Source organism: Olea europaea, chromosome 18 (genome assembly GCF_002742605.1).
Source record: "Olea europaea var. sylvestris chromosome 18, O_europaea_v1, whole genome shotgun sequence".
In the NCBI taxonomy this organism is placed as follows: Eukaryota; Viridiplantae; Streptophyta; class Magnoliopsida; order Lamiales; family Oleaceae; genus Olea; species Olea europaea.
This window is the reverse complement of record NC_036254.1, coordinates 20676032-20687559: the sequence shown is the minus strand read 5'-3', so window position 1 is coordinate 20687559 and position 11528 is coordinate 20676032. Positions and strand designations below refer to the sequence as shown.

The following is an 11528-nucleotide window of genomic DNA, read 5'->3' as shown; positions in this document are numbered from 1 at the left end:
GAATCCAAACGGCACTTACTAAATACCCAAAATTCGAGCTCGATTTGATTCTCATTAGAATCGAACCGAAACCGATCATATCCTAACCTATCGAAAAAGGTGAGCTAAGAAGATGTCAAGGCAAAAGAAATAGAAAATAAAACTGATTTGGACATTAGTCACAATAAAAATGCTTGTACAGGGTTCAAGTGTTGTAAAAATTACAACACTCTCACATGTATGGGACTCACACAATTATTTTAATAGTAGGCTCCACTCTTTATGTATGAGAGGACTATACAAATTGCTATACAAGTTGTTGTACATGTAGCACTTTTGTATTAGTCATTACGTTAGTCCCATTACTACACGTGACATCTCAAACATACGACATTTGTTGTCTACCATCTAATCAAGTACTGGCTACAAAATTCAAAAATAACTCGTCTTCAATTATATCACAATTAGATGACGTAATTTATCTCGAAATGTAACACACGTCAACTTTTTGTCAATTTTTAACGCTCGTGTAGAACTGGAATGTTAAATATACTAATATAGTAGTAATGGCTAATATAAGGACTAATTTTGAAAATTAAAAATTGACATTTTTTTTTTTGAAAATACATCCTCGAACTTATTTTGTCCAATTCTTGAAAGTTGAAAAACAATAATCGCGTTTACTTTCACAGATCACTTCGATTTAACCTACTGAAAACTGGAGAAAAGCAAAGAAACAGTATGTTTTGGACTTCCAGTTTCTTGTTCAAATTGCTTGTAGTTTTACTTATTACTGCAAAATTTACATCAGCTGAAAGGGAGTATGATCAAGAATATGCAAAGAAGATTCTTAGCTCAGCCCAGAAAGAGAAAGATTGGTTGGTGTCAATAAGGAGAAAAATCCATGAAAATCCTGAACTGGGATTCCAAGAATTCAACACCAGTGCTCTAATTCGTGGCGACCTTGATAAACTAGGGATTTTTTATGAATACCCATTTGCTAAAACTGGCTTGGTAGCTCAAATTGGCACTGGTTCACACCCTGTGGTTGCTCTTCGTGCTGACATGGATGCTCTACCCTTGCAGGTATTTTTTCATTTGCACTTTTTTTTCAGTAATTATGGATTTTTTAATGTCTGTTTGAAAATTTCCGCACCTACACCGTGAATCTTTGCAAAATTCTTGGCGTAATTGTTTGATGTGCAGAGCAAGACGGGTAAATCAGATTTTAACATTCAACTTATAAAACAATCAAGTATTTTTTATTTTTGCGTTGGTTTTATGTTGTTTGTGTAATAGGAGATGGTAGAATGGGAGCATAAGAGTAAAGTGCAGGGAAAAATGCATGGATGTGGGCATGACGCCCACACAACAATGCTACTTGGTGCTGCTAAGTTACTCAATGAACGGAAGGACAAGCTTAAGGTGAGTCTGTTTAAAAGGAGATGACGATCGATGATATTGGGAATTGGTTCTCTTAGTGAAATTTAGTCAAAATGATTGGTGTTTGGTGCTTTCATGATTTTTTCTTAGAATTATTGTCTGTGTGGTTGAAGAGTAATTGTGAATCATTTCTAGATATGCTTTAGCATTTGTAGAGTTTTGCAAAATCGACTTTAGTTAGGACAGATTTTCGAATTCCAGTTCTCAGGCTCCTACACTATACTACCAAATTCAGCAAAAGAAATATAGAATAGGGTTTTTAGAGAAAGGATATGGAAAAATTTAAGTTTGTAACTTACCGTCAATAGAATATTTGATACTCATATTTGTGTACTTATCTTTTAATGCTCAACTTTTCTGATAATCGTAATTATAATATTAACCAAATTAGAGCTTTTTATGGGTTAATCAACAAGAGTTTCTCAGTAGAAGTCCTAGCGTGTTCCAACTTCATTTCTGTCAGATTTGATGAAGTTCCCAATCACATCGTCTCATCTTAATCTCAAAGGGCACTAGAAAAGTCTCAAGAACCTAAGAAGAAAAAGACATTGCAGCTGCCCCTGTATTCGCCCTTCTTCATACTAGTGCATTGTCAATCCAATGATTCTGCAATCAAAAAGAGAAGGGAGTGAGCTGTTTAAATGTACATTTTTGAATGATATGTTGGTTGAGGATCAACTTGACCATCTAATTAATTTAATATTGTAAATATTTACTGAGTTGAACTGCACAATCATATTCCAAGTCCTATATCAATCTCGTTCTTAAGTTGGGCAATGCAAGGGAAATTATTTCTGGCTACCAACTGAACACTTCAAAATTGCTTTAGTTGATGAGGCACTTAAAACACATTTCTTATTTTCTCCTTATAGTTCAAATGGTTCAGAGAAAGACTTCGTTAAAGCTGGTGCATGATTCGTCTTTTTATCTCTCTCTGCTGAAGCTATTATCATCCCAGACGTGAACTAAATTATTATTGCTTGTATACCTTAAGTTCAGTTAAAGTCTCATCCATTTCAGTTAAGATCAGGTTATCTGGTAGTTGTGATTCATGAAAATGTCTAGACAATACATAATAAGTGATTAGATAATTACTATTGCAGAAGTTCAGTAAAAGTCTCATCAATTACATATTAGATTGGTTGTTTGGTACTTGCAATAGGCCTAGACCTTACCTTAATGAATGATTTCCAGAATTTCTGTCATCTTATATTTGGAAAAGGGAAAATAATTGTGAGAGGAAGAAAATTGGGGTACTGTCTGATGAATTGGAAATGTGCTTTAATCTGGTTGTTAATGGGTATTTGAGATCCACATGGAAGCAGGGTAAGGAAAAATGGGGGAGGGGAAGGCGGTAGAATGGGATAGGTGACAAACAGTGAGAGGAGGAAGAAGAAGGTATATTGAGATTTTGGTGGTTAGCGGGAGGGGTGGGGGTGGGGTTAGGAGCTCTTTACATAATTTTGATTTTGAAATGTGAGGCTCTTTTTTATTCTCTCTCTCCAACTTGGTATTTCTTAGATAACTTCCTCAAAACCCTTTGCAGTTAAGGTCATGTTTGGTACATAGTATTGGAGAGAATTGTATAGCACAATAGGCAAGATTTTAGCTTGTTTTTGTTATTTAATACTGTCCAATATTGTAAAATCCAAGCCATAAGTGTTTTTTTCAACTGATGTTGAAGGGAACTGTGAGACTTCTTTTTCAACCTGCCGAGGAGGGAGGTGCTGGTGCATCTTATATGATAAAGGAAGGTGCTCTTGGTGATGCTGAAGCAATATTTGGGATGCACGTTGATTTCAAAAGACCAACGGGAACTATAGCGAGTATTTCAGGGCCTGTTTTAGCTGCCGTATGCTTCTTTGAAGTAAAGATAGAAGGAAAAGGTGGGCATGCTGCAGCTCCTCACAAAAACACTGATCCAATACTTGCTGCATCCTTTATGATTTTGGCCTTGCAACAGCTCATCTCAAGAGAAGTGGATCCACTTCACAGTCAAGTATGTCTCCTTATTTTATGTTTACACCCATGTTGCTTTACCACGTTAAAATTTACCTAGAAAGCATTTTCCTTGCAGAAGTATGTTCTGTAAATATTTAATCTGAATGTCTTTCTCCAAACAAAGCTTCTTTTCTTTTTCACGGATTAGCATATAAGCTGCTTAGTGCTAGTAGACGGGAACTATAGCGAGTATTTCAGGGCCTGTTTTAGCTGCCGTATGCTTCTTTGAAGTAAAGATAGAAGGAAAAGGTGGGCATGCTGCAGCTCCTCACAAAAACACTGATCCAATACTTGCTGCATCCTTTACGATTTTGGCCTTGCAACAGCTCATCTCAAGAGAAGTGGATCCACTTCACAGTCAAGTATGTCTCCTTATTTTATGTTTACACCCATGTTGCTTTACCACGTTAAAATTTACCTAGAAAGCATTTTCCTTGCAGAAGTATGTTCTGTAAATATTTAATCTGAATGTCTTTCTCCAAACAAAGCTTCTTTTCTTTTTCACGGATTAGCATATAAGCTGCTTAGTGCTAGTATAATTTGAATTGAACACTTGGTAACTTCCATAAAAAATGAAGTTTTATGACTACTTATAAGTGAAAAATATCATCTGGTTATCTAATACAATGGACTGCTGAACTTTGAGTTTCTACTGAAGGTTCTGTCAGTCACTTATGTCCGAGGTGGGACCGCATCGAATGTAATTCCGAATCATGTTGAACTAGGTGGTACCCTGAGGAGTCTTACAACTGAAGGCTTGCTTCGACTCAAGCAGAGGGTGAAAGAGGTACAAAGATTTTCTTGATCAATCATTGATACTGGATCTTCCCAATAAAATTGACCTATAGTGTCTATCAAATGTGCCTCATTATTTGATGTAGCTGAACTTTAAGTGCTAAAGTTAATAGAATGTGCTACCAGAGGATATGGCTCAAGTTTCCACATTTTATTCTACACTACCGAGCAATGCCCCAGTTCTTTTGATGCTTCATTTTTTTCCTTGTTTCTAATACCTTAGAGCATGATTAACTGTGCTTATAAATTAAGCATACTTTTAAGTTCATTATTTGTGAAATATGATTCTCATGGTTAAGTCTTATGTTTAGTGGTCCTATCTTCTATACACCACTGTTTTTCTTATTCCTACCGCTCTTTTTCTGCATTGTGTTTCCCACTGTTCTTTTATTGTCACTGCTTATGACCTTGAACCCTATTCTGATTTCGAGAATACCATCGCTTCTGTTATTTTTCTAAGAAAATTTGCCAAAATGACGTAATTGTCTCATTGGTGTACAAAAAACTTTTGTGTACTCGGGCTTTAGGTTATTGAAGGACAGGCGGCTGTACACAAATGTAAGGCATATATTGATATGAAAGAAGAGGATTTCCCTTCATATCCTGCTACTGTGAATGACCAGCGGTTACATCAGCATGTCAAAAGGGTCGGGAGAATTGTGCTTGGTCCTGAGAATGTCAGGAGTGGCGAAAAAGTTATGGCCGGTGAGGATTTTGCCTTCTACCAAGAAATGATCCCGGGAGCCATGTTTAGCATTGGGATTAGAAATGAGAGAATTGGCTCGATTCATTCTCCGCACTCACCTCATTTCTTTCTTGACGAGGATGTACTGCCAATTGGAGCTGCATTACACACTGCTATTGCAGAGATTTATTTGAATGATCACCAACATTCTGCTGTTCAGTAGTGACATTTTCTGGGCATTTCTTCTTTCTTTGCACAGTGTGTGTGTTTGTATGTATGATTCGATACTGAATTTGAAAGTCGACATTATATATCTATATTTTAAGTTAATTACATCCGGAATATTATCCATTTGTCTTGTTTTGTAAATTCAAAAACTATAATGTTCATGTGAAACCCGCAAGTATACGAAATCGTTGACAAGTAATACGAGATGAGTAACGTGTATCGTTCCATGAGGAATAAATTTAATTGAGTGCACTGGTTTTAAATTAGATTTGAAGTGAACAAACAAAAAAATCTGTGGTTGTGATTATTTTAAATTGATTTCCTAAAACTAGTAAAATTATAGTTTTGTATATGCATGGAATGAGTGTATTGGATTATCAATCCACCTATTATGATCTATTCCAATTTTCAATTATGTAGTTAATTTCGTTTATTCATTCTTGACAATCGATAATTCTATTGTAATTAATTTTTTTTTAAAGATAAATTAAATCTATTCTAGTTACTACTCGAATTTATTCCTAGTTTGAATTCAAATTAGTAGAACGCATTCAATTTCACAATTATTTTAAGTATTGCACACGTGATAAATATAATTTCTAATATTTATTGCACGCATGTTAATCAAACAATATTCTAAACCTATTATGAGCCTTTCAATACTACAATAAGCAATTATATATTCATTTGGTGATCAAGCAATCAAATAATAAAATTAGGCATGCAAAATTAATAAAAAATTGCAATAATTCAACTAAGCTATGTGTCTTGAATTAAAAAATAAATAATAAAAGACTTTATTTTCATCCAATACATGCAAATAATTAGGCTAACATATTATTTAACAAATCACACAAAGATTTGGAAAAACATCACCCGAAATTGAAAACAATGATTGAAAAGTGAAAAATTAATTTCTTCTTTGTTTATATTCAACCCAGACATTGAATCTTCAATCTCTCGTGTTAATCGCCTTAGACTCTCATGCCCTCCTCCTTTTTACGATGAAAAATATGTATGATATTGTGCTACCCGTTCCAACTGTCTCTTCTCGGTTAAATAGTAGGTTAAATTTGGTTTACAGGTCAAAAAACGGAAGTTGGGTCGTTTGACCCAGAATTCAATTTGCGGCATGGTACTTTTCCTAGCGCGCGTCGTATACTGGCTTTGCTTTTGGTGAGAGAATGACACCGTTCCCTCACGCGAGCCAGTTTAAGCCCTACGTGCGGGGTTATAAAATCTTCTATTTGTTGCAATTTGATTACTATATTTCAATCTTCATTCATTTTAACTCTTTTTGATGTCTTCTTGGTCCTTTAACTTCCAATTCCATCTAATTGAGTGCATACCTTCTCCAATCATCGATATTGGGTCCGAATCAACTATTAACATTTTACAATTTTGTCCTCAAGCTTTGCATTCAGTCGCTTTTGGCCAATTTTTCGCTTCTTTTGTCAATTGCTATCGTTTTTCATCGAGATGTACCTAACAAACAAAACATATACAAAATTAAGTTTCAATTCATTTAAAATAACAATAATTGATCTAGTTTAACGACTCAGTAAGGTGTAATAAATATACTTATCATATAACATAATAAATCTTATGTAGCCATCAAGTACCTTGTGTTACTATTCAATCGCAGTTGGTTGTCTTTGAAAATAATGGAAGAATATCTGAAAAAGGTTTTAAAAATCGGAGGGAATTGTTGGCATCCTGCAACGTGGAAATAATTTTAATATGAACTATAGTGTCCGAGGCAAAGCATGTTAGACTGGACATGATAACTAACAAAATTTGTCACATGTTTACTCATGTGATGAACTCATCAGATAAATTACTGCAAGAAATAAGACAAATTCGATAGAAGATCTTAGAGACCCTCAAGACATACGAGACAGCAACGTGAATTCCTATTTTTCAATGATATTTCATTTGTAAAGTAAAATCGACTTCAATTCTTAAATAATTCATATCACGTCCACTTCTATTTTAATAGGGGTTTCTCCTTTTCTGTGGTCTTTAATCGACAAAAGAATTTAGCTTATGAAAACCAAGAATGCAGATAGGGGATAATGAAAAACTTTCGAGCATTTACGAACTCTTGTTACTCTTTTTACAGATACTTAACTCTATCAATCACTTAAGCATTCGAGTGGATTCGGGGGAAAAAAAAATAGATGGAGTACCAGGGAATAAGAATTGGGTGTACAAACAATTTGTAAGGATTTTTAATCCATTGATGAGCTTATATGTGTAAACAATTGTGTGTTAAATTAAAGGCTATCGAATTCGGTTAAACCCAATTCAAGTGATCTAATAAGGTTTCGATTTTAGGTTTTAATGTATCCAATTAAAGTATGAGTTTATAAATGTGTAGAGACCGAGCCCAAATCCTAATTCTATGATGGGCCGAATTAGGTCAAAAGACATCGCTATATAAATACGATTATGGTCCCCAAATCATACTTACGTATTATTCATTTTCTACTGCATCCCATCACAGAGAGTAAAAGGAGACTGCGTGTAGATTTGGAAGACAAGATCGCGTAATTCATTGTTGCATTAATTATGTTTGATTCAGGTACGCTTCCGCTATAGTTCTTCAATTTCTTGATGATTTAACATGAAAGATCCGGTAATTTAAATCATTAAATTATCCTACACAATTAACAAAGAACAAGAATTAAATTAATGAAAAACAATGAGAAGATTCTACAATTTTCACGGTAGAGATCATCTGCACAAAATGCTAAAATTAATAAGTTTGTTAAAAATGAAAAAAATTTATTGATTATGGAATTAAACAAATAGACTAAACATACTCATCACATAGAATACTAGAAAATGAGTGCAACAAAGACAAGGCATTATTTTGCTTGCATTTAGTGGATATTGTCATATTAAGTGGAGCGAAAATTATTCTTACACCAAATAGTAAACAAAATCTCTCACTTGAAATTGTGTTTGAATAAGTTACTTATGAGTGATTTTAATTAATATGGCCCTAACACAATTAAAAGATAATTGATCAAACACAATTTTAGTTTCGACAATGGTGCTTGTACGAATTATTTACGAATGATTATTACACGTATATTGTCGTTGATTATTGACGTCTATAGGAGTCCAATGTTAGTATTACTAATACGGCTAAATTGATGAATTGAACACTAAACTTAAAGTTGATCGACCAGCTTGATTGTAGGATATTGAAGTTGAGTGACTCAATTGACGTTTTACAAAATGTTGAATGACTAAAAGTGTATTTTATGTAATAATTGTATGGCTATTCATCAAATCATCTTGAGATCACGAGTTAACACGCCTTATTAGTAGAAAATAGTGAATTAAAATGCAGAGGAACGAAAGATAAACGAGATCCACAACTACTATCACTTGGAGATGGATGGAGTTCTCCTTGTTAAAAGCTCTCTTTTGTAATAAAGAGTGCAACACCAAATTAAATTTTGTCGACAATACAACTTAGATCACTATGTAAATCCTTTTTTTATTACACATTTAATTCATTGATACTGCTATAAGATAATTTAACACAAATTAAATCTTCAACTATAGCTTACCATAGTTTTATATATTTTTAATCTCGCCGAAGAAAAATATACGAAAGACAATTATTTTATTTATACGTTGGAAAATAAATAAACATACAATATTGTTTTCATATCCATCAAGAAAAACTATGTTGTCTTGTTTCTCTCCCTCCATTATCTACGGCTCATTTGAAACGGTGTCGTTCGACTTCAATCTCCAAAACGAAAGTGAAGCAATTAATTTGAAATATAAAAAAAATAAAAATAAAATTCAATGATCAAAATAAAACAACGATATTATTTCTATTTGTATTTTATCCATTAGTGGGTTTTGCATTGGTCCCATGCTGAGTCATTTCCATGCAAATTTCCTCAACAACATTGGGATATTTTGTCAACATTGGTACGATATTTGCAACTTTATTGAATTGAAAGTTTTCTATCAAAGACAAAGTTACAAGAACCAAGAAAAAAATCGCCTTTATAATTTACCATCAAAATGTTAATTGATTTGGCTATATATAAAGGAGATAGGACACGTCATCACTCTCCACGTCAATTCCTTTTTTTTTTTTGATCGTTTCTCCATGTCCATTCTTGTTTGGTGAGGTAGGTGATGAAAGATCATTTGCAGGGCATCCATATCTTTCTCCAATCATGTCACAAAAATCTTTTCTTAATGCAGACATTCTTAACTGTTGAACTCAATAGTACAACGAACGTGATTTAACCTTTTTTTTTTTTTTTTTTAAATATTGTTCAGTAGTATACAGTTCGATAGAGGACTACCCTCCCCAATCAAATACAATTGATTCAAGAAAGGCAAGACCAATTGCTCACTCCATTATAGTAAAAATGAGTCATATGTCGCCCTTGAAGGAATGTGATTGAGCCATGTTGCCCACTTATCACATCCTAGGTTGAAGAAGGCCGAAGGATTTGGTTGTTCTCCGATTTTAAGTGGTATGCGACTTAGGTTTAGAATAATGTGAGATAATTTAATTATTATCTATAGTTAATATTAAAGAGAGAGTCGCAATCATCAAACACTATTACATATGTGATTCCAAAACATGTTTAGAATGTACTATTGAACAACAATGTACATAATTATGAGTAGATATGAAACTCGTGATTACATATAAAGTCTTCAGCGCCACATGACGCGTGCTACATGCCTAAGGTATCAAGAAATTTTGATAAAATCGAGTTATATGTATAATATGAAATTTATTGATATTTAAATTGGTAAATTCAATCAAAATCCATTTTACATCCGACACTAGTACTAGAAAATTTCAAGAAATCCACTAGTTAACAGATCATTACATGCAAATCATTAGTCCTTTGGAATCCCTAAGGTCTAATTCCACATTGTCTGTTCAAATTAAAGATAAAATTTAGAGACACAAAATCATCAACACATTAAGTCCACAAATTGTGTCAAAAAGCTACTTTTAAGTTTTACCAATGATGAATAAATGGTTAAATCCTTGCTAAATAATGCAAAAAGATGTAATAATTTTGAATAGAATTATTAAAACTTGATAATATTCTCGAAGGATGTTATCGCATACGTGTCAAGCATAGCACGCATAATTAGGAAGTGGTCAAGAATGAACGAAAGAAACCGACTTTCTTGAAATGTTGTGGCATGAAATAAAGAGGAGACGTGCCGCATAAATTTTAAAGAAAAAAGCTGAGTTGTTCTAGCCTAAATATTTATAACTTCATTAGAATGTTTTTTTTTTTTAATGTTTTTGTCGTTATTTTTGGTGTTATTATAGGATATCAAATAAAGTTGAAATATTGCAGTTTTAAGATCATTTCGAAGTGTTCATGACCTAACATTAATTTTTTTACTTTATTAGATTATTTTAATTATATGAATTAGGTAAAAGCATATTAGTAACTGATTTCGAACCATTGTGGTTCCCAAGCCACTATCCCAGAAGGCCGGGGACAATACTTTACTCTGCCCCTCACTATTGGCAAGACAAAGCATATGAATTTTTACATTCCGTTACTTTTACCTCTCGATCATTTTTAAAAAAAAAAAATTAAAATGATCTAATAAATTTCCTAATATCTGTAAAAAGGGAGAGGAGGCTTTTGATATCAATTCGAGCCAAACCAATAGAAACAAATCTATTCAATAAGAAAAAAAAAGAGAGACTCACTAAGCCGGGATCACTAACTAATACTAATATATGCTTATGATATAGTTCTCAAAACGGGCTTCAAGATGACATAGATGATTTTTGGATTTGACCAGCGTATGAATACGAGTTTGAATTGCCTATTTTGACGCACTGCAACATTTATTACAATTGGCCGTTTCGTATGTCGTTAACAACATGAAAATATTAGGTTGTTAACACTTCAAAATGATATTAAAAATGTAATATTTTGACTTTATTTAATATCCCGTAATAACACCAAAAATAACGACAAAAACATAAAAAAAAATTTGTAATGAAGTTATAAATATTTAGGCTGGAACAACTCGGCTCTTTTGTTTAAAATTTCTACGTGCATCTTCTCTTTATTTCATGCCACATCAACAAATTTAAATTTTTGGATTTCCCCTGTGAACCAACATATGTACGTCTAGCATAATTGTATTGGAAAAATTGTAGTAACGGTCCCTAACCTTTTCACATTATACATAGTTTACGCTAACCTTCATTTTGTATCAGTAGAGGTTCCTAACCTTTCATAAAAATACACCTGAGGTCCATTTGGACGAAACCGTCCAAAACATTGTTAGTTGACTGAAAAAATTAAGAAATTAAAATCCAATAACACCATCCAAAAAGGTATCAACATCTAAAATCGTTGCG

General features: G+C 33.3%; 1 protein-coding gene across 2 annotated transcripts; it reads left to right on the top strand.

The window, feature by feature from the left end:
* The first annotated feature begins 613 nt into the window (after positions 1-613).
* Positions 614-5256, top strand: LOC111367744 (IAA-amino acid hydrolase ILR1-like 5). 2 transcript variants are annotated; one of them, XM_022988777.1, is made up of 5 exons: positions 615-1065; positions 1279-1404; positions 3107-3421; positions 4082-4210; positions 4746-5256. In XM_022988777.1, exons 1-5 carry the CDS (start codon positions 721-723, stop codon positions 5124-5126), a joined length of 1296 nt encoding a protein of 431 aa, XP_022844545.1. In that variant the 5' UTR covers positions 615-720; the 3' UTR covers positions 5127-5256. The 2 variants fall into 2 exon arrangements, with proteins under 2 accessions (XP_022844546.1, XP_022844545.1); XM_022988778.1 differs by lacking the exon at positions 1279-1404 and having other exon boundaries at positions 614-1065.
* The last annotated feature ends 6272 nt before the right edge of the window (positions 5257-11528 follow it).